The sequence below is a fragment of the Rhamphochromis longiceps genome, linkage group LG20 (genome assembly GCF_057381845.1).
Source record: "Rhamphochromis longiceps isolate RC_006_pf linkage group LG20, R_longiceps_female_GT1.1, whole genome shotgun sequence".
Classification (NCBI taxonomy): Eukaryota; Metazoa; Chordata; class Actinopteri; order Cichliformes; family Cichlidae; genus Rhamphochromis; species Rhamphochromis longiceps.
The window spans coordinates 34,738,720-34,763,002 of NC_140576.1; the positions used below are offsets into that span (position 1 = coordinate 34,738,720).

The 24,283-nt window shown below is 40.5% G+C and overlaps 1 protein-coding gene across 1 annotated transcript in view; it reads right to left on the bottom strand.

The window, feature by feature from the left end:
* Positions 1-4,751: 4,751 nt before the first annotated feature.
* xkr7b (XK, Kell blood group complex subunit-related family, member 7b) overlaps positions 4,752-24,283 on the bottom strand; it is a 122,295-nt gene continuing 102,763 nt past the window's right edge. The window contains exons 2-4 of the mRNA XM_085393544.1: positions 20,312-20,511; positions 12,839-13,058; positions 4,752-10,273 (exon numbers count right to left, since the gene is read on the bottom strand). Coding sequence (XP_085249670.1) covers positions 9,460-10,273; positions 12,839-13,058; positions 20,312-20,511 — 1,234 coding nt within the window. The 3' untranslated portion in view covers positions 4,752-9,459. The remainder of the gene's footprint in view (positions 10,274-12,838; positions 13,059-20,311; positions 20,512-24,283) is intronic.

Sequence of the window (24,283 nt, forward strand, 5' to 3'; positions counted from 1 at the left end):
GCGCGAAAGACGCACTGCAGGAAACAATTTTTCGGTGAAAGAAAATGAGGACAGAATAAATGTCCCGGTCAGTAATATTAAGTTTGTTGAGTTTAGTAAACTTCGGTGAAATTAGAATACCAAGGAAAAAAATAACACTTAAAGAATTATTGCAGCTGTGGAATATTTCAGACAGTATGCTACTGAGGGGAGCTAACATAAGAGTTATGAGTTATAAGATATAATCTAAGTCGTAACATTGCTGTATGGAGCTGCAGATTTGGTTGCAGGTTAACATAGCTGGACTGGCCATCGGGCATACCGGGCATATCCCCAGTGACTTATTTTTTATTTTTTTTGTAACGGCATGAACAATGAGAGGTGGTGGATTGGCCAGATGCAGGTCAATGTGTAGAAATAACTCCGTTGTTTGGTGGTGGCTATGACGGGGCTTCCACAGAGGCAACAGGTGGATGAGGGAAGGGGAGGCAGGAGGAGAGACCCGAAGCAGCCACCAGTCCGAGTGTCAGGTGAACTGAACTTCAGGTAAGAAGTCATGACCTGCAGTCTATCTGGGTCAGATATAAACCAAGTTTAGGTGGAGTTTATTTTCATGTTGCTGACTTTTTACTGTCAGTTGCAATAACTCATACTGCGTTCTAGCCAGCTTGACGGAGTTTTTATACAGCTGGGTGGGTGCTATGATGTTACTGATAGTGAACTTTATTTTATTCATAAGGTTAGTTAGTAGAGTTGCCAACGGCTCCTTAAAAAAATGGAATGGTCCCTCATTCAGAGAAAATATTACGCGTTTCGTATTGAGCTGAGAAGAGACGCAGTTTGTCCCGGACTTTAGCTAGAATGGAAAAAGACACAAAGCTGGATTTATTCTGTCTTTACGCTGCAGCTGCCTCTTCTTCTCTCATTCTCTCCCCCTCCCTCTCCTGTTGCTACTTCAATCATGAAACTGATCAATGATCAGCTGATCGGCTTTTCTCTCTTGTTTGTTTATCGCCCACTTTGCGCCAGAAAGAGGAAACCTGCAGATGTCGCGCTAAACAACAGCAGCACGTTTAAGCTTGATCAGCTGTTGTTAGAATGTATTTAATATTAATTTCTAGTATCAGCTGATGTTTGCTGGAGCCACAGCTGTAAAGCTGCTGGTCATGATGTCTGTTTAGATATGTGGTGAGAGGGAAACATGAAGATGAAACCAGGAGATGTCCTTACTGAATCATCAGAGCTGAACAGGTGATGGAGAAACAGGTTTACCTTTTAGGTGACATGAATGAGTTGAAGTTATCAACTGTTTCTGAGAGATAAATAACACCAGGATCCTTTTTTATGTAGCTGACAGCTGGTAACTGTGCAGGGGCGGGTCTAGCAAAGTTTTGCCAGGGGGCCAGGTAGGGCATTAACAGGGAAAGGGGGGCACAAAGAAATACTTTTCTTTCTTATTCTCATTTAAAATACCTAGTTTTTATTAAATAATTATCTAAATCTTACAACCAAAGTTTTTATCTGACGTAAAATGTATAGAAATCATACATATACCAACAAGACTGTACATCACTGTCACAACAGCATTTGTTTTCATTCAAAGGCTTTATGGCTTTAATACCTGGGGGGTCGGTCTGTAGTAAAAATGCCCAATTTTTTTTGTCCCAGTCCAGCCCTGCAGGTTATACTGGCAGTGTCACCATGCCAGCTGACTGTATTTTATCATCAGCCAGTGTTGTTCTTGATCAATATTACCAAAGTTTACCATAAGGCAGCATAGAAAGTATTTACTTGCTTTCAGGTTTTATTCAAATATTAGTCTTTTCAGTTGTTTCTCCACTTTTTTCCTGTTTCAAAATCAAACACCACTTTGTGAGAAGATTATCTTCTTTTTTTTAACAGGCATTGGTTTTGCATTGGCATTGGCTAATTTGTCAATTGTTTGTTACAAATGTTCGTATTTTAATTTTCAAAAATGTTTTTGCCCAAAACATATGTGCACTATATGTCAGTAAAAATACTATGCAAATATTGCTGTCCTTGAATGCTGAGTAAACACTGACAAAGCACTGATTGTATCTCTTGTACTTTATCAACGCAGTATCTAAAAACTTTGCACCGTAGTGGTTAAAATCTCATTCTAATAAGAGTTAAAAGTGCATTTGGTTATTAGGTTTATAGGGTTATTGAATTATGGTTAACGGTTGGTAGAATTTTTTTTTTAAACATTATCTGCCAATTAAATCTGCCACCCTTCTCCAAATCTGTGCCCCTACCTGGCCCCCCCAACAAAAATTTTCTAGACACGCCACTGGATGGTGGAGATTCAGATAAAAGAGGACAACAATTTAAAGTAGGAGGAAGGTGGGAGGGTAGCTGAAGAGCAAGAAAGTAAGGGGAGTGGGCAGATAGATGAGGACCGACAGGAAGGAGCAGTGAATTAAGTCGTAAGGTGGCAAGGTAAAAAACAAGGTCAATGACAGAGAGAGGGTAAGAGGACAAGAAGAGATAAAGAATGAAGGAAATAAATCAGTAAAGATAGGAGGTGAAGGAGAAAGGTACAAGGGTTAAAACAGTATAGAAAAATCACTAATAGGGTGGATAGAGGAGGTTGGAAGAACATAAGAAGAGGAATTAAAAGGAAAAAATGAATAAAAACAGAAAGAAGAATTATGGACATGTAGAAAACTGAAAACAGAGAAGTAGAAACTAGACAGAAATGAGTAAAGAAGGCAAGGAGTTTACAAGGTGAAATAAGAGATCAAACGAACAAGAAGTATTAAGAATACTCATCTATGTACACAATATGTTTTCTTCTAAGTAAATAAAAAGAAGAAAAAGATAAGAAAAAACAGACAACAAAGAAAATAAAAAAGACACAAACAGTTTGGTCGCCGGTCCTCCAGAGATGCCAAACAAATAAACAACAAATCCTCGGGATGTAGGGATGCCGATGCGAGAGAGATGGAGAGATCAAAGTACGTCTTTCCTCCTCGAGAGGAGTAGAGCCGAGAGGAAATGAGAGAAAGAAGGCGGGACCATTCGGGAGAATGAGGTTGGTGGAGCGCCAGCTTCGCTTTCAGCTCCGCCTCACTCTGGAAAATCCCCGTTAGACGATTAAAGACTGAGCTCCGTTTGCAACTTATTTAATGCAAGGAAACAGGTTTGAAATAAGACTTTGGAAATGTGGTGCAGCATTTATTGTGTCTGTAAGAATGTTTATAATAAACAATCAAATATTTTACTTTCATTTCTTTGGCTTCTCTGCTCTCTGTTCTTTACATTGTGTTGGAATTTCAAGAGGTTTTCAGTCAAATTTATGTAGAAATAACTTTGAGGTTCACAGTCTTGTGTACCAATCAGTCACACATGCCCCTAAATATAACACAGTTTAAATCTAATAAATAAAATATAATGCTGTTATGTGTCTACGCAGTCAAGCACAGGTAGTTACAAACTCAGTAAGTCAACGTAGGGTTTCTCAATCATGTAAAAGTGGCAGAGAAACAGAGAAAGTCTCAGCAGAACGGCTGATCTTACAAAGGTAAAGCTACAAACATATAACACAGGTTGAACGCATCGCAGTTGCAGCAGATTGTGAGTTTGTGTGAGAGCAAAGCATGAATGTGTGTGTCCTTTGCATTGGTCAGTCACACGTGTAAAGCCTGGCTATTCAAAGGCAGAAAGGAAAGCAGCTGAGAATACTGACTGTTAATGGACTTTGTAAGTATCACAGCTCATTAAGACATGAGAGGATTTGACAGAAGACCGTTTTAGCCTCATTCTTTCAGCTGCAGCATCTGTGTGGTTTAATGCTCAGAAAACAAGTCTAAAGAACAACTATTTTTTTAAATCAAATGCGTCAGCTTCTTTTTCTTTTGGCTCGCCTCTTTATGGGTTGCCATGGCAGATCCTCTGTCACACCACACCTCTGCAGTTCATCCATGAATCTTCTCTGTGGTCTTCCTCTTTTCCTCCTACCTGGCAGCTTCCTATTCATCATCCTTTATCCAGTATATGCACCGTCTCTAAACCATACTTAGGTCTCACTATCATCTTGTAAACTTACCCTTTCACTACAAATCACCCCTGACACTCGTCTCCACCCACTCCACCCAGCCTGCACTCTCTTCTTCACCTCTCTTTGCGACTGTCTGTTGCTTTGTATGGTTGGCCTCAGGTATTTAAACCTCCACTGCTTGCAGGTTCACAGTTACACCTGTCTCCCTGTCCTTTACACACATATTCTGTTTTGCTTTTGTTCCTCCACTCTCCAGAGCATACCTCCACCTCTCTCTTCTCTAGTCTCTCAATCAACACTCTTAAAGCAAACATTGTAGGAGTAGGAGTACTACGATAACAGATGCAGAGTTTATATGTGCAAATATGATAAAAGTACTGCAAAAAAGTACATATAGGTCCACTGTGTATCAAGACTTACATAACAATCGAACCGTTGTACATTTATCACTAATGCTCATCGAGGGAAGACTTCACATGCTTGTAAAAAACGATGAGGTCCTCCAGAACTAGTGACGCTATTTTCCAGAGAAGTGATTGGGCAGTAGATGATTTCGTACCTGCTCTAGAACATAATCTGGCCCTGAGCAGGTTAGGTCTGCACCAGAAGTTAGCACGGTAATGTACACTGAGCTGCAGATCTATGTAAAATCTTGAGTTTATTATATTTTGAGCAAATATAGATGTAACCTGTAAAGGGAGACGAGAAAAAGAGACACAAGCACACACGGGGAGCTTATTTTGCTGGCCGTTCAGCCATGTTTACTACAGTATTGTTCCCATCTACAGTTATCAGCACAGCTTGTTGAGTTCTTTTTTAACATCGTCATAGATATTTTCACCACTGGTTTATTTTCTGCTCGTTCACTCGGAGGATGTTTAAGCAGCATTATCAAAAAAAAAACTAAGAGCACATCCTTACAGACATACTGTACATACGACACATACAAACCAAAGCACACGTACTCATACACGCACGTCTTAGAATAGCATCACTCTGATATATACAGATATAGAGAATGAGTAAAAAAAACAAGAAAAAAAAGAAAAACTATTTTCAGTTTTTACATCTCAATATAAGAGTCATACCAAAGACATGGCCACCAAGTGAGTAAACAATAGATAAATAGATATAAAACAAATACAAAAATAAATAAACATAAATACTTGCATTAATTGATAAAAGATGATTTGAGTTTTTTAACTCACTGTTTACTTTTAAACATGTTTTTTTGTTCAAGTCTATATATAATCAGCGCACCACTATTAACTGATAATTTTACCTCAACAACAAAGTACTGGTTCATTACCCAATCGGAGAACGCGAAAGCCCGCCCCTCAGCCCCGTGACTGGGTGGTTGACGTATGTATCGTCTGTACATTAGCCGTTAACATCATGTTCGACATGACATGATCACGTGTGACACAGAGTCACTGTTTTCAGCACCATTAACATCGCCATGACTGTCACCATTGTACCAACATCCACAACTTCAGGTAGGACACAGCACTGTCCAGATAAGAAAACTGTAATTATCAAGACTTTTTTTGTTGTTGTTTTTTCTTTTTTTTCTTTAAAATTTGCTTTCCTGAATTTTTCGGACCACCAACGGCTGTGGTGTTAAAAACACGTAACAGTTTTTTAGCATACCTGCAAACCTTGTTAGCATCAGAGCACTGCTTTACTTGCTTTAAACTGGCTACTACACATATCCCTACGACGCCTTCGAGGACTTGTTGTTTGCAGTGGAATTTTAGGGGTGAGGTTGCAGAGCCCCTCAAGTTTAGTTGTATGACACTTTCACATTAGCATATTATGGTGGCTCTCGTGCACATGTGACTTCAAGGGCTCTGGGGAAATTGGCAGAACCATAGACTGCATATGAAAGATGGACGTGGAAGTCTGCATTCATTCTAAAGCAGCCGACCGAAGCGAAGTGCTTGGACCAGTTTCCCATAAGACAGATCTACCGTGGCTCGGGACCTCAGGTCGCAAAAGGCAAAGATGACGACAGCCATTCATTTTTTATACACAGTCTTATAGTCGCAGCACATCCACAAGATCCAAACAAACATTGTGTGGTAGTGAAGTATGAGTAGCAGCAGATTAAACAGATCACAGCAAAAGCTTAGAGAAACTGGGTGTGCTAGAGGATGTTATTCAGGTACTGGCCAGGGATGATTTGGCTCTTATTTGTCTAATACAGGATATGTAACCACAAAGTACATCATTAACCATGATTGCTAAAAAGCAAGTATATAAGCTGCTCGTAGCGATTTGCTCTACCAACTGACCTAAAGTACACAAGAGACTGTAATTTTTCCTACGCTTATTCCTGCAAGACATTACAATAAACTTGTGTACAATCGGCATACAGTTGAATTGAAGCCACACTGGAAACAGAAGCAGGAAGAAACTCCAAAAGTAAAGGGCACACTGCTCCTGTCTACTTGTAATCTAATTACAAGTTATGTTTTCCGGATATAATCTGTCAGGTGAGCTTTTTGAAGGACTACAGTCTAAATGTTGGCACAAATTCGTGGCTGTTTAATGTGGTATTTACTGTGACATTTGTGCCATAAAAGTAGTTTTTTGTGCTTGTGGCTGTTAGCCATAAATATAGATCCCCTGAAGACTTGTCAAACCAGAGCAAGTGCACAAACATCTATGGGGTTTATGTTTCAAATACAAATGCTTGTATTTGGTGTGAAGTTGACGAATCACGTGTTCGTTAGACTCTGATGAAGACTTAAAGTCAACACATATTGTCTGACTTTGCCAGAAAGCTTGTAGAATAAATCATCGTTGTACTTGAAAACAGAGTGCCTTGGTTTTGTTTTGTTTTGTGCCATCCCCAGTCAATATCTAGCATCACTTCATAAATTGTATTATTATTATTTTAAAGATCTTCCAATTCCAAGTCCTAAGGTTAATAAATCAGTTAAACTGGCATCATGAGCAGCTAGTCTTCATCACTGCATGGTGCACTAAATGCATTTTGAAAAGCGCTTTCATCAACATACTTCTTAATATGCATCTGGGTCACATAATGTAATGTTTTCTACATCAGCTATCCTTAAAATAAAACCACAGCATAGGTTGAAGTATTTCTGGGATGGCCATAAAGATCAGATCACCTTAAATGCACAGACTAACCCTAAAGGCTTTTAAGTAAAAGGAGAAAGAACGTCTTTGAAAAGAACTTCAAAGAGAGGCTGCCGGAGAGAAAGCTGTTGTGTAAAATGCAAGAGGACAAATGCTGGCTTTGATGCAACTATTTTATATTGCATCAAAGCATATTATATTTCCTTTTAACTGTTCTTCCTTTGGGTGGTGTTGCTGACCCTGCGTGATTCTTTCAGCATCCAGCAGCTTCTAATTAATATCAACACATCCACACCTGGGAGCAGCAGCATTTAAACTTCGACCTCTGAAGCTGCTTACTGATCAGCTCTGCTGGATATGTTCAAGGTGTATCTTCCTGCTGCAGGTCATCGCAACAAGAGTTTAAAGGTGCAAAGAGAATTTCTATGCCAATCTGCTTTTCCTTTCTATTCAACAAACGTACTGCAAATCTATCAGCCTTTGGGGGCAGGGGTACATAAGGATATCCAGAGCAGCAGCTAATGGATATCTGAGCCAGGATTTCCTGCTCTGTCCAGAAGTCTTTGTTTACTATTGCAGATTAATTTTAGAACTGATTGTTTTGAGATTGCATTTGCCAAAATTCAATCCCTTATTTGGTCTATGGACAGACTGTTTACCTGTATGCAACCAAGGCCCTGTGCTAATTTAATAGAAGACCAACAGGACTACAAATTGACTACAAACAGAAAACAAAAGCATCTGCTTCCAGATTTCAGATTCTTCTTATTCTTATGCAGACATCAGTCTGAATTCAAATCTTCAGAAATCTTTAAATCAAAGACCTGATTGTGGATTTATTTTGTAAACAGCGCCACCTTTCACTCGACCCTTGCCAACATCTTGTTTCTGAGAAGAAACGGCACCTAATGCTGACTAGCTAGCTTAATAAAACATGAAGGTGCTTTGCATCTTTAATTGTTCGTATTCAGTTTGCTTTGAGCAAATGTCTGTTATTCACTGTTAAATGTATTCAGCAAAGTAGTGTTGATACCGTAAAGAGTAATTTCTCACTGTTTTCTTTGAAAAATGTTGTTTGTGGAAACCTTCATATTCTACATATTACGAGTTCTGAAAAACTTTGGATGAGATTTAGAATTTCACAAGAAAATGAAGCTTTTTCACTCAAAAGTCATTCGTCTAACTACAGCTTATTATAACAGCTTATATCTGACATCTGTATTTATTCAACTGTACATCACAGGCCTGTTTGTGGTGAGTTACAGCATGCCATATGGTGGGAGCCATGGCAGAAGTTGCCCACTTTCACATCCTCACATTTAGTCCTGATTTATTTTTTCCAGACGAGTCCTTTCTCGTGTCGGGCATTGACAGCGCAGCTGGGATGTAAACAGGGAGACTTTTGCTATGGCTGCTATCATAACACATATGGATGAGTGAATATATCACATGTAGATGTCAGGCCTACATTTCCATCATCGTGGTCGCATGAGATCGGAGCCAAGCGTACAAGATTACGTTTCTTTTGGGACACGACTGACGGATGGTTGTGAGGGACATGCAACCTTTTGGTGTCATAATTGGACACAAATTAGCAAATATTGTTGTGTTTTATTCTTGCTAAAAGAAATGCACGACTTTATATGCATGTGTTCTTCCATGTTACTGTGATTCTCAAAGTATGAAACATAACAAGTTCGCAATGAGTTGGTGATTGCGATGTTAAAAAATGTCTATTTTTTGGATGCAAAGCAAGATATCTTTGTTACCAAATGTCTGACGAAGGACTGGAAAATGACTTTTTTCAATTTAAGTCCCGACTTTACAAAACCAAATCACACCGAACCAAACTGATTGCATGTCCCATGCATTTCTAGTTTCCTAAACATTCCTCGGAAAGTCTCTGTTGTCTTTCTTGGGTCAAAGGCTCAAGTTCATGCAGCCGACCGCTTCTCAATTATCTCAAACTTCACAACTTAATTTCTTGCAAATTATTTTACTTCTTGTACTGACCGTGCAGGATAAAACAAAATCTAACACACCTTGGTCCCAGGATGAGGGATATTTTCCTTCCCTCAAAACTTTTAGAAAAAAAAATTCGAAGATTATCCCAGTTCAGCATTACTCCGCTGACTTCCCATGGCTCATTCATGCTACTTACTCCCGGACTGCTTTGGTCCCAGATTGCGCTTCACATTTTACAATCAAGTTTTGACAGCCTCTCAAAGAGCTGCCCGACACACAGCATCTTCTTTTCGTGCTTCTCTTGGCGTAGATAGTCCTGGGATGAGAACTGATCTCAGGCTGAGCCTTGGTCCCAGACTGCGTTTATAAGTTTAAAAGCCACTGTTGGCTTAAACAGTTGTCTCATATTCCAATACCTCTTTGCTGCCCATCATGCTGCTCCTGTACTGTATCCGGGGGCTGATGCCTGATGTGGTCTCCAGAAGCAGAATGGTCTTGCGCAGACGTCGATCGATAAAGTGCGCATCCCATGCTGGGTATCGCTTTCTCGGGAGGTCGATCCGGATCACGGGTCCCTCATGTGCACGAGATGACGAGGAGGTCCTGTGAAGGAGTGCAGGAGAGGAGGATGGGGAGGGACGTACCTGGAAGACAGGCAGGCAACTGTCTCTGTCCCTCTCCCTGTCCCTTTCTCGCTCCCCGGGAACTGGCTCCCCTGTGTCTTTAGTCCTGGGCAGAGTCCTTGGAGGACTGGTAATGACTATATCCGTTTGGGATCCTTGTGATGGAGTAAGGCAAGCATCAATCACTCCCGCCACCCCTCCTGAACCTACCACGCCCTCGTCAACACATCCTCCCCACTGTGAGCCTAGAACAGGCCCATCTGGGTGCAGCCAGCAGTAGTACACCAACATGAAGAAGGTTCCCAGGGCAAAGCTGCAGGCCACCAGACATACAACCACCAGGGCAGAAGAATCGGCCGTTTGTGGGTCACGGTAGGTGTACCAGGCGGCAGTCAGCGCCACGTTCTCAGCCAGTGTCACAGAGTAGTAGACAGTCATACGGAAACGGCTGGGGCCCTCTTTGACATTGAACCAGCAGAAGATGTAAATGATGCCCACCACCATGTTGTAGATGATCTCCTCCCACTTGGACATGCAGAAGTCAGTCTCACCTTGGATAATCCAAAAGGTCATGACACACCTGGAAAGACAACACAACAATACAGCTAGTCTCGACAACAATGCGCATGGGCCTTATAATAAGATATGATATACAGATTCTTTTGCAAAATTTCAATCAGGTTGTAATAGTATTTTATAACTTTGCACTCTTTGAAAAGGAAAATAGATTAGCCCAGAACATGCTTCAGAACGCCAACAAACTGGCATAAAATGTTTCTATGTCAAAAGATTATTTTAGGACCCTACAGTCAGCTGTTAGAAAGCTAATGCTAGCCTATGTGTTAATAAGCTACTGTAGATAACAGATGTACATAAGGAATCTGCAAACATAACACATTTCTTAACTTATAGACACTGACATTTGCAGTCAGTTTTGTAGGAACTGAGTTTCAGTTTATTTGTCTTTATTGCCCAAGTTTTAAAATTGAAGACAGTCATGATTCCCACTGGAAGATTGCTAAAGATGCTTGTGATCCCTCACATTTTTCCTCTAGTTCTCCCAGCAGTACCAATTATGAAATCATACAAAACATAAGAATCTAGAAGACTGGCATGAGCTTCAGTGCTCTCCAGATAATGCCCCAGTCAAACAGCCCTAGAGACCATCTGGCAACCACTGGTCACAAGAGATATATAGTGCAGCCATGAAAACTTTGTTGCAACTAGCAGGTTGCCATTGTTGTCAGTAAACACCAACTGGTCAGCAAACAATTGTGAACTACTCGCATGCAGTAGTGTCTGAAAAATGTGCCACAAACTGGAAACAGAGACTGTTCGCCTTCAAAATAATTTTGAAATCTGTTGGTTGCACAACTTTTACTTTCAAGAGGAACATTTACTGTCTCTATTTTCCATCAAACGTTTTCTAGTTTTACAACAGTTCTGAGAGTAAATGGCAAATGTTTGCAGACATGATGATGTCCTCCATGCAAACTACAGGTAAAGCACCCTATTTGAAACCATTTTCACAACTGCCAACAAACTCCAGCAACCACTCACAAACTGGTTGCCGATTAGTCTCTAGGTCTGCATAGCTGAGGGCTTAGCGACCTTTTTGGCGAGCTTCTCTGTTTTCTCTGTTTACAAGTTTACGAGTGGCAAATACTTGTAATTCTAATGACCAACTAACCTTCAATTAGCATCACTGTCAGGATATACTTTGTTTATAGAACCAGTATTGGAAAGGCTCAAAATCACCAGAGCTGTCAAAATACTAATGAGATATTTTTGGACTGTTTTTTACTGTAAACTTTGTTTGTGAGGCCAATAGAAGTGAAATTAACTCAGCTGTTGACATAATTTAACAGAAATCCACAGAATTTTGTCTTTGCCTTAGAATTGCAAATTACTGTATCCAAGTGATGCGAGCGAACAACATGCCAGATTTATTTAAGCCTGCAACAGCTGATTTTCTGGACAAGCTTGCAGCTGTTACCGAGCACTATTTTGTTTCATTTGAGCGATTTCTCCATTGTCCACAAACCAGTGTCTGACATCACAGAGGCTGTGTTCATCTATTAAATAAAATCTGCGCACTTCACAAACATCTGAGGGAAATTAAAGGTCTCTTCAAAAGCTGACTGCTTCTCAGTGTACACCAGCTAATTGCAAACTCTGACTGCATGCTGTTTGGTGCTGAGCAGGATGTGAAGAGAGGATATTTAAAGCTTTGTTACTGAGAAAAGCTGTGAGAACAATCACAGTATGAGAGCAGTAAAAATGAACCAGTAAAGTCGTGAGCTGAACAGCCAAACAATGCGATGCAGCTCGCAACAACGCCCCGAAAACCGAGGGAGTTGCACATTCAGGTGATAGTGCTCTGTAGGGTCTTCACCACAAGTAGCACCTTTCACATTGTGCCATTGTTTTCACATTTGATTTATATCAGTAATATAAAAATATTGATTATAGCTGCCTTGAGTACAGGAAGTCACAAATGAACACTAAGACAAAGGGGCAATACAAGACAGATAACATAAATCTCTCAGTTGTGCCTCAAAGTACATCCCTAAACACAAAGCGATGATATCAGGCAATCCATTTCTAGAGAATTTAATGAATGCTCCTGGCACAGAATATCACATCTAAGCCATTTAAAGTAGAGCGAACACATACAGGAATGCCCGAATGCAAATCATCGCTGGGCATGAGATAAAACGTTAAGACTGACCTTCTCCCTATAGAAGGCTACATTCTTTCAGCACCAATTTGCTAAACCTGCTGTATGAATAATTACAATTAACACTGAAAGTATTTTATAAATTAGGCCCTGCTAAATGTCCCTGCTTGGGGGAAGAACCTGTAAAGTGTGTAGGAAGCTGTTTTCTGCGATTTAACAAGCAAGAACGAGCAGATTAAAAAGGTTTATGTATAAAGGGAATATATTTACCAAACTTGCTCTTTATATATTGTATTACTTGACTTTCTTTAGTTTGATTTTTGTCTACCTGCTGTTGGAATGCAAGTTGACTAATATTACTGGAACAGAGTATAGATTTCTCTCTATAACAAAAAAAATGCAGCAGGTGTCTAATTCTTCCCATTTGGGGTCCAGATTCTTAACATCAGGTCACATATGGCGCACCAGTGGCTGACGATGAATATGCCGAAGTAGAGCTGGAAGACGGAGGCGAAGAGAGCAAAGGCCACGGTCCTCGCCCCAATCGTGAAGAAGTGCCACAGCATCTGGGCGATCACGGCCTTGTAGGACATGGGCAGCTTGTCGTCACGGGAGTCACGGAGGACCTTCTGGTAGGAGGCGATCATCCAGGCCAGTGAGACCAAGGAGGCCGAGGCAGATAGACCTGGACAGAGGGGGGCAAACATAAGAGGACTATAGTTATTAACTTGACTGAATAGCTCATAATAAACAACACCAGTGATATTGTTAAATAGAATTATAAAGCTACCCGAGCAGGGAGATTACATGCTGCAGAGTGGTAGAAAAGAGAAAAAAACCCTAAAAGTGGCATTTTAATTTTGACCTTGGAAAGAGAAACTTTAAACTGCATCTTAAATTTGGATGTCGCAGTGTGTAGATTGTGGGGTGTGCGGATGCAGAAAAGAGTTTGAGATGTCAAATAAAAGGTGAGCCGTTTATCAGTCACAGGAGCATCCCGGGACTAACACGAGGAGCCTCAGACAGCCAAAGTACGCTGACTAAACAGATGACGCAACAAAGGGAAGCCCGAGGCTGCACGCAGAAGGCTGATGGGGGTCTGAACACAGGAGGGTAACGAGACAGCTGAACATAATCAAGAGGCATGATGTACAACTCACATCGAGATGCAGCTAACTAGCAAAGGAGAGTAACACTAACCAGAATATCAACAACTGACGAGAAATTAACAGATTGAAGCATGAACACCAAACAAGGCAAAGAAAGGACAACAACAAACACAAACAACTAAACGGCGAGAGGAGGCTAGAATCACACAACTAAAAGGCTTCACTACACTGGACTAAGAAACACAGACAGCACAAGATCAACTTACAACAAAGGATCAAAATCACTATCAGGGATTCTTCAATGTTAACTAACAGAGGTAGTTTAAATTGCCCCGTGTGGCTCAGTAATGTGGTCAGGTAATTGTAAGCTGATTTATTGCTTGTATTATGAAATGTCTGAGATGTGGTCCGTGAGTTCTGTAACTAAGAAAAAATGTACTTGATAAAAATGTGCCTTCTTTTCTTATCAAGGTCTTCTTTTAGTAATGCTGCTGTATTAGGCGTCTGCTTGGGAGTCCAATTTTGAAAGCACACTGAATCTCTCCCGGTGGGTCAAGAGTCAGATCAAATAACTTCCAGCTTTTAACTTGAATTTAAGTTTAGGGGAGAAAAACAAAGTCCCAGCGATCCAAATTGTCAAACGTGGAGACCCAAGACTGCGGCTACAAGCACTCAGCTTTGGTGTGAGTTCGTGGTGCGCACTCTTGTGAATGTAAATGTAATGATGCTCGTCAGTGACCCGCTAAGCAGTGAGGAAAAATGCAGTTTAGTCTATGTGGAGCAGCCAACTTCTCATCACCAGTACTGATCCTTGAGATCTTTGGTGAAATCAGAGATAATCACATAGATGTGCTGAAAACAATGAGCCGTCTACAGACAGCTGCACTGTTTAAACTGATCCGGAGGAGCACAACCAGAAGACCTCACAGGGGAGGTTGCCCTTTTTAAATCAGGTATGGTTTTGCCTTTTTTTAGTTGGAGTCACAAAGCTTTAGTCCCAGCTTTAATCCTTCAGGTGGGAATACATGTGAAGTACTAAGAACCATCTCACCCTACAGTAGTATGGCTTTCGTTTTTTGAACATGCTCCTACAGTTTTCTCTTTTTTCCACGCTTGTTCCCCGAGCTTAAAATGTGTTTATTTATTTCCCGCCGTGCTGAGTGGAGGCCTGCTGGAGCATTTCCAGTTGTTTCTTTTTATTTTAATAACTCTGTCATCTTCTAAAGTCAGTTCTTTTTTCTCATTTTGATTTAGGCAAAGGTAAAATGTGTTTTATAACTACTAAGTCTACTAGTGATCTCAATCCATTCCCACAGTGAGTACTATAATCCTGAGGATCGACAAAGGAAGTCCTGACGTCTGGGATCTCTTCATGAGTCTACTGTATGAGGAAAGGGACACTCCCAGGTTGCTAACAGAAACAGGAAGATTAGAAAGTCTGGGATTACTCCAGGATTCAGAGCTGGAGTTGTTCAAGTGATCAGCATAGGGAATGTGAGAGGTTTGGACAATAATAAGGATGAGATTAGTGAACTTACTGGGAATATGGCTGAAACCTTTCTCTGACATCTGGTTTAACTTCACTGACATAAGGACAAACACAAAAAAAGGGTTAGGGTTGCTGGCTGTCAAATTTATCTGGACTTGAACCAGTTTCTACTGAAGTCAAATAATCATTAGCCCGCACATGTAACTTTCAGGCCTGCTGCGAACCGCCCAGAGCACAGTTTAGCATATTAAATATTCATGCATGTTAATCGTGCAGCCTTGTCTAAAATTAGCCGTGAATCAGACTGAGAAGGCATTAAAATGTAAGCAGAGAAAGAGCGGCACCGACTTTGCATTTGATTAATCTGAAGATTTTTCTAAAATATTTCTCTTAAAAACTGAGATCAACCTTAAAAAGAAAGTTTAAAGTCGACTCAGAGGTGCAGAGTTTGAACTGGTCCTCAGCTGGAGAGCGCCATTTTTTCACAAGTCAGAAAACTTATTGTGTTTAAAATCTCTTTTTACTTTTTCACTTTTATTAAATTTAAATGCTGTTGCACATGTAAGATTTTCCTAGCACAGCAGGGACACAGCGCTAGGCACATATTTTTGTTTACATGTGACATGTTTCTTTGGTTTTTAATATACTTTTTGTCTTCAGTTTTGCAGTGTTTGTAGTTTGTCTCCTTATTTCTAAACTTGGCTCTCTTTATGCATCAGCTTGTTTCGTCTAACACGAATGGAAATGGGGGGAAATGGCTGAAACTATTAAAACACCATCAAGCGTTGCGAACAGAAGCATTCTCGGCGTCTGTGCGGCTTGGTTGGAAAATGGAAAATATCGTGACAAAACAGCAACGGTTTTGTTCCATCTTTGAACAAAAACAATTTAACACAGACCAGTGGCAGGCCAGAGAAACCACAGAGTGTTTCCTTAATGAGGTCTGATTAAAGGAGAGAGCTGTCACTCCTTTACTGTACAGCCTGCTTGAAACAATATGTCTCAAGAGGATTCAGCAGCATTAAGAACAGAGAAAATTATGGGCTACCTTCACCAGACAAATGCTATATATGTATTAATAAAGGAAAGGGAGTTCTTTAAACTTCAAACCTCTGTCTACTTTGATTTGATATATGAGTCATTCCCCTTAAGCTGCTTTAATTTTGGAAAGGAAATGATCTCCAATGAATTTCACAGAAACTGAAACATCTGGTATTGCATGAACTGAACTCTTTGGGTTTTTACATCTGTGCTATTTAACATAATTAACATTATTGGAAACCAATGTTTCCAAGAGTCCTGCTTGCTGTCTTTGATATCATTCAGCTGCTTCAGCTGAGAGGATCTCGTCCCAAGTTTATTCGCACTTCCAGTCGACCATCTTGGACCACAGCTGGCAACGGTAGTCTTTGTTCTGCGGTGGAGATCCACTCTAACATGGGCTCATTTAGAACTGCTTTATATGTTTCAACCTCTCAAGATTACTCAAGATAACTTGAGTCCAAGGCTGTGGAATCCAGCTGTAGGATGAGAGACTCGCTGGAGAGGCAGCAGATCATATCGTTCAGTTATTTTACTTTACTGCACTTTTCCTGATGGGAGGAAACTACTTTTCTCAGCTGGCTGGGTAACATTTCAATAACGCCCTGAAAAAGTTGGATGTTTTGGTGTATTCACTTAGGTTGCAGCCACCATGACCGTGATCTGGAAGAAAACCAATGACATGATTCGTTTTTTCAAATTCTAAGATGTTGGAGAAATGTTTAAGCGTTCTTTATTCTATGTAGTTTTTGTTGGTTTTAAAGTGTCATCAATGTGATGGAACATTTTATGATTGTGCCCTTCTCTGTGTGAAGCTGGCCTTACTGATGTGTCCGTGGCATCATGTTTCGTCTTTATACAGTCTTTATAAGATCGTAATAAGTCAACTGTACAAGCCGTCTTTGAATGGAAGGCTCTGACTCAATTCTTTGACCATGGCGAGTTTCTATAAATGGTTCTATTATTTGTTGTCAAAAGCCATGCTGCCATGTTCCTTATTTGTTCTTTTACCCCTTTGCAAATTAAAATTGCAAAAAACAACAACAACCTGTTTGTGTGTAAATCGATTTGTTTCAGATTTTAGTAACAATGTCAGTGATCAGTGGGTTCATTTAGCTAATGTGGATTCTGGGATCCAAACAGTGTCTCTAATCTCTAAAAGTTGAGAGAGCCAAACGTTTGACCCCAGACCATCTCCCCCGGGATTTCAAGGAACGGATGATGTTGTCTATAAACAATGAGAGATCTGCAATGAATCGCCTAGTGGATGGGGATGCAAAAAAAAGAAGAAAAAAAAAAAAAAAAAACAGGAAAATGATTGTTTCCTGGGATAAAATCACAGGGAATTGCTTTCAAAGGGTGAAAGCACTTCAGGATCGAGTCTTCTTCGCTCTCCGGACTGCCCAGGTAATTGTGGCCAAAAAAATGGTTTGGAGTAGAGATTAAACACAGCAGATAGAAACAAAATTGGAAATTTGCGAGCATGAAAAACAAGTCTGATAAAGAAAACCCCCAATCGGAGTGGAGTGGTACATTTCATATTAAGGGAAAATATGGAGATGGAGCTATCAGTGTTCTGGAGGAGGAACATTGATCATGTTAAAGTTACTGTAGCTGGAAGAGAAATAGATTAGAAAATAAAAGCAAAAATAAATAAGTAATCGGAAAATCACCTTTTCAAGATCACCTGTCTACAAACTGAGATGAACTTAATCCAACCGCAGCCTGTTCTCTCAATCAACAATTGCCTCCATTACTGTAGCTGATAAATCACAACCAAATTTATAAATCAGGTTAGCAACGCAGCAACTATCCTGAAGCATAGCTTGAGAAAATACACTAAAACATCCATGCAATAAATGAACCCAAACCAAAGGGAATTATGACTAAACAGTGACAGATGCAGTTTGTTACGCTTGGAAAGCTCAGCATTTGGAGGAACTGGGACCAGCCAATGTTTGGGATTTGTCCTTAACAGATGACTTGAATGATTAATTGGCTACACCGACACTCGATTCGTGTGACAGATAAAATGATAATGGATAATGATAGTGCAATGATGGTGAATCTTCTCAGCTCTTCAGTACTGCCGGCACTGCAGGAGCGTATGTATGAGTGCCCACATTAAAAAACATGAATGCTTTTTAACAGATGGTAGGTCAAAGTAGACAGGGATATTTGTGTGTGAGAGCTCGGACACGTTTATCTCTGAGAGGAGTTTCGCTTTTAGACTATGAGATAAAGGATGTTTGGTAAGGAGGGACACAAAGGACGGTTCGAGGTTAAAAAGCATCTATTATACATTTCCCAGTTTTTTCACACATACTGCTCAAAATGTTAAAGCTCTCATAATAAACCTAAATAAACCCACAAATAACGCAGGTGTGTGTATGAATAATGCTTGAGAGTCACAGTTCTTCCTCATCCTTAATATGAATGATGTCATAAAGAGTGGTTAAACCTAATACGGTCGTCTCAGTGAGCACAGCTCTGGCTGTGAGCACAGAAGCCACGCCCACTCACCCCTTTTTTTAGGGGGCAGCCAATCAGAAGAAAGTTGTCTTAAAGAGAGGAAGATGGGAGCTACCACAGCTCGTTTAATGAGAGCCCCTCAGCTTCCTAGGTCACACACCTATGGCATAAATTTCAGAATGCTGGGTGATTTGCAGGAAAGGTGACGTCTTACATGGTCAAGGTCACCGGGATTAAAACTTGTGAGACTTTTATTAGATGCTCCTATTTTAAGAATTTGAAAATCCTACATCGCCTGATTCTCGAGTAACTGCATTCACACACTTCAGAGTCCATGTTTATGACTGATTATGATGTAGCAACTTATGCAAAGCTACTGTAGCTACTGCACACAATAGGTTCCCTATAAAAACATGCTTTCAAAGGCTAAATTGTACTGTAATCAGGTATATTTACTCAGGAAGAGTACTTAAGTAGTAAATTGAGGTACTTGTTAATCACTTGAATATTTTATTGTGATGAGGCTTTATCTTCTGGTGCACATCGTGTCTTTGTGTCTCTAGTCTGATCAGCTCCGGTGCTTATTATTATTTTGATGTAGTTTCATGTTTTTATGCCATCACTGTTCAGCAGTTTTTATTATTTTTAGCTGTTATTAACATACAGTTTTTTTCCTAATAACTACTTTCTGCACTCGATCCACTTTTTTAAACTTTACAGAACAAATCACGGGATTTTATTTTGTTAAATATGCCATTTCTTATTAACTGATGACTTCATTGTGATTTTCTGAACGAGTGTAATCTGTGAGCTCACCAGTTAAGCATAACAATCTAAACTGTGATATTCACACAACGTGCATTAGAAGACTGGATTATATTACTGATCTTTGACTGTACGGGGATTTGGATTTAAACATTTTTGTTTTTTTAACATGAAATATTAAAATAACACAGTGTTACACTCTCAAAGGGCCGTAAGTCGTCTTCTAATGAATGTCAAAGCAGATGTGCTATGTTTCCTGCAGAGACGCAGACTCTGTGTTGTCACTGCAGCCATGCACGTCGATATCGCTGCTACGCTGAGCACAGTCGGTGCGCCCTGCGTCCACTGCAGCCATGGCTGCGCCTCGCACAGATGTTTGCCCTCCACTCGTCTGTAACTGAACACAGAGTCGTAGGAGGAGAGCAAAGGTGAACTTTAAAGATATTCAAATGCAGGAAGTTAGTTTTTTGGATTCTGCAGACTACATGTGTGCGTTGTGGGTTTTATGAGTCAGCTGTGTGTTTTGTGCTATTTAAATATGTTTCTGACACTTGTCTTCTGCTGCTGCTGGTGCCCGCCAGGTGTGTGTGAACACAGAGTGTGAAAAGTACTGAAGTGAACACACACACACACAGAGAGAGAGAGAGAGAGCGGGGGAGAGAGACTGTTTTGTTTTATTCATCAAAGGCCAATCTGCTTCTTGTAAGAGGTGCATGAATAAAGCATAGATTCTCCTAGTGATATCACACACTCACACATTCACACACACAGAATAAGTTTGCTTTATTACTGTTTGGTTCTTATTTCTTAGCTCAAATCAAGTAAGTTTATAGACTGATTTCCTGCTTTAACTTTGACCCTCTGCTTCTTCGTCTATTACACGTCTTGGTCTTTGCAGCAATAGTGCTGTTTGCCCAATCTCAGCAGAAAACTTTGCCTTGTCTTATGATAGCCACTGGTAATGATGGCTAAAAAAAAGCACAATAAAGCTGTATATCATTCACTCTAAGAACAAGAATTTTAAAAATCTTTGAAAAAGGAGAAGACAGCTGAATGCGTCACCTTGCAGAGGCAGAACACCGCTTTCATGGACCATGATGCTCAGCTGCAGAACGAGCTGTGGAGCCGACTTCAGGAAGGCCTCCAGGAGGCGGAGCATGGTGATGTCAGCGCTCTCAAACATCAGCCTCCAGTGGAACTGGCGGCGGGGCCCGTTGCTGTTCCAGCGGCTCTTGGCACCCAGGTAGAGGGCGTGGATGTATCTGAGGGTGAGAGAAAGAGGTTTAAGGGCGGTGATTTATCCCATTAAACATCAGCCTTTGTTTTTAGTTACAACGTGAAAGTCAACCCAAAAATAAACCAATAATAACTTTAAAAACTGTAGTGGCAAAGTAAAAGTTTGGGCTTTATGGATGAACATACATGACATTTTCACCAAGCAAGACTGGAAAATGTTTGGGAAAAACTGGGAAAAAATGACTGATGAAAACTGGATAAACTGATGAAAGTGAAACTATTCTTAAGCTTCGAAAAAAGTGGCCTCTTTACTGAAAAGGGCCGTGCTTGGCATCCTTTCTAAAATCACACGAGGGGTTTTCTAGCACCAGATACAGACTGGGATCTCCATGTATGATCTTTCCTTATTATTCCTGCGTCTCTGAGATATGTTATCAGAGCAAGTCAGATTTCTACTGACTAGAATTAGAAGTCACACACTGTTCTTCTGCTCTGCTGTGCACTGGCTTCATCCAGCAGTGACCTCGAGCTTGAACTGGGGCATTTGCAGCTGACTGAAAAGTCATCGGGGATGAGAGTGTAAGCTTCCTAGTCTGGGTTTGTGGCTCTCAGCCAGAAAAAGGTGGACTGCTTGTTCGCAGCTGGGGATGAGCTGGCGCCTCAGCTGAAGGCGTTCAAAAATCTGGTAGTCTTGTTCACAAGTGTGGAGCAAGAGATTGAGAGACGGTTTGGGGAATTTGTCTGCAGTGAATCTAAAGCATCCTTCTGACCCCCACCGACAGCCATGGGTGGTGACCGAAAAGAAAATGAGTGTAGATACAAACAGCGGCTATAAAATTGTCTGAGCTCACTCTCAGAGACAGAGTCAGCAGGTCTGGCCTGCAGGAGGAGCTCAAAGTAGAGCCATTGCTCCTCTGCTCTCAAAAGGAACTGAGCTGGTTCCAGCATATGATTAGGATGCCTTCTGGGGGCGTCTAGGTGAGGTGTTTCAGGCATGGGAGGAGACCCCGGGGCAAACCCAGGAGAAGTTATGTCTCTTGGCTAAGTTGAATGCCACACAGACACTGCAGCAGAGTGACCCAGAAGTAGATTAGTAGTAGAAAATAGAAGAATTTTCTGATAAATGACATCAGGTGAACAAACTCAAGAGCTTCTGTCAGGGGTCAACAAGTGAAATACGTAAGAGTATTAGAGGCAGACGTGACCTCGTTGGGATTCTGCTAACACACAAACACACTGGCCCTGGTTATATTTGGCTCTGTTCCCATCAGAGTATAAAAAAAGAATAGATTTCAAAAGCTTAACAGCAAAAAACTTCCAGTTAATCTTAGAAGCTATAACAGAAATCAATACCATGATGGGCTTGAACTTGGCCCCTGATTTCACTGTGTTTTATCTATGTGATTTGCCCCAAGGAGTGAGGAAATCTGACAAATATCTTTTATAATACTATTGGCTGGTGCAAAGAAAGCCATAACTCGCAAATGGCTAAACGTGGATCCACCGTCATTTTTGGACTGGACAGGCGTTATCAAGGAAATTTACACAATGGAGGGACTGACTTTTTCATTAAGACTTGCTGCTGATAAATTTGAGAAGTACTGGAAAAAATGGGACCTTTACCTGAATGGAAAACTATTATAAATTCTGGTACCAAATTTATCATTGCTGTAATTCACCTATTTGATTTGATTGTACCTTAAATGGATGTATCTTTTTTTTAATGCGTCTCTGCTAGCCTAGATACTCTGTACGTACTAAGGGTCTGAGTGTTTTGTGAAAAAAACAAAACCAAACTACCAATAAAAATAAAGTGTTAAAAAGAAAAGTTCCAGTAAATACACCCTGCATGGATCTCTAATCAACAGAAAAACGCCACTAAAACCGATCTGTAATTTGAGTGAATGGTTCCCTTTTCATTTGTATTCTAAAATAAAGACTTTCTCCTGTTGAGAATAAGAAATAAAAAGATTTCACAATAGATTTTATCACTTGATGTAAACATTTTATTTCCCACTTATTTTGGCGTCTCTAGCAAATGTGAATAATCTGATTTCCAGCTCTGTGCATGAACATAGTGAGAAGCAGACTGTAGCGTACAGCAGGGATAAAGGCTGAATTACATGAAACCTCAACATGCCGCTCTCCCGAGAGGACTAAAACACCTCAGAGGAAAACATCTTCATCCTCAGCTGTCACCGCTCTGCTCTGACGTCCTGCTGTTGTTTGTTTGCCATCAGTGACAGTTTTGGTTACAATGGTTCAAATGGTCTATACAGGTGAGCAGTATTATTTTTATTTAGTGACAAGTGACGATATGAAATCTGATATTTTTTTACCTGTGGTGCAAAATAAAGTCTGTGTTAAAGTGATGATGTATTAGCAAAGAAAAAAACAGGCTAACTTTATGGAAAACAGACAGGAGGCACTACAATGATTTTAAACTGTAGTTTCAGTATTGTTATACCACCTGTAGTCATTTATATCCAGGTGTACAGCTCTGTGGTGTGGCAACTGCAAGATCTCCTCATTAAAACAGGAGAGAAACATGACTGACGGTGGACACAACACTAGTTAAATCACACGCATACCATGAGCTGGTAGGTGGGTTGCAAAGTGATTTGCAGGCGTACAGCAACTGTGGCCTGTTAAAGTAGCTGAAATAGCACAATCAAAGGCCTGATTTAGACTTCTGCAGTGAATGTTTGTAGAGTCTACAATGAACCCTTCGTAAAAAGCTGATGTCATTATTTAAATAAATAAGGCAAAAAGCAAAAATGACTTTCGCAAGAATCGCTTTAAACACGTTTTCACCTAAACACAAAAATGTGACATCTGAAACATTCATGTTGCTCACTGTGTTAGAAATCTGCACTCAGAGGAAACTTGGCCGCTGTCCTAATCATCCAACATATTCATAATCATCAGAGCTGAAAACAAAATAATCTGTATATTTGTATGAAATATATTTTCCTTAAGCTACAGTTTGTGGTTTTCACCTAATTTTTCTGGTGTGAGATGAGTCATCATCGGCTACAGATACAAGTGAATTTTCTTTAAATGGTTTTTGGGTGTACATACATTTCATCTCTGTCTCTGTATATAGGAGGCAGGCCTGATGCATCATGGGAGAAGAGGATGGCAGACAGTGGTAGTAGTACAACAAGCAGACGGGACGTGGAGGAGAACCGAAGCTCGCTTGGAGGAAAAGTGAGACGACACTCACTTCCTGTGCTTCTGCATCCCCAAGCAGATTTTAAATGTAAGGGTAAAAATAACCTGGGAGTGTATGCACATGCAAACACACGCACACGTCAGCATATGTGGTGATGTTCAAGCCTGCCTAGCACAGACAAGCACAGATGCACATGTGTACGTGGTCGACACACCTCAACACACAAGCCCCCTTAGAAACACACACACACACGCACACACACACACAGGGTGACAGACATGCAGGAAGGCCAACAAGGCAGCCTGGAAATCTGTAGCTCTGCAAATAATTTGCTGGCCAAGCACTGCCGGCATTTCTTTATTCACTCTCTATGTCTCTCTGTCTCTCCCTCTCGCTCTCCTTCACCTCTAAATCTCTGTTTGTCTTTCACACCTTTTTTTCTTTTAGATTTAATTCTTAAATTTATTCAGTTTCTTGCTTTTCTTAAAGTCACACTTAGTGGAACAGTCAGTTCATAATGCTTTATTAATTCACATATATATTTTTTTATTTACGTCTCTATTCATGTCTATATGACAGAAACCATGCAAATGTCATCATACCTGTGAAGTGACAATAAATAA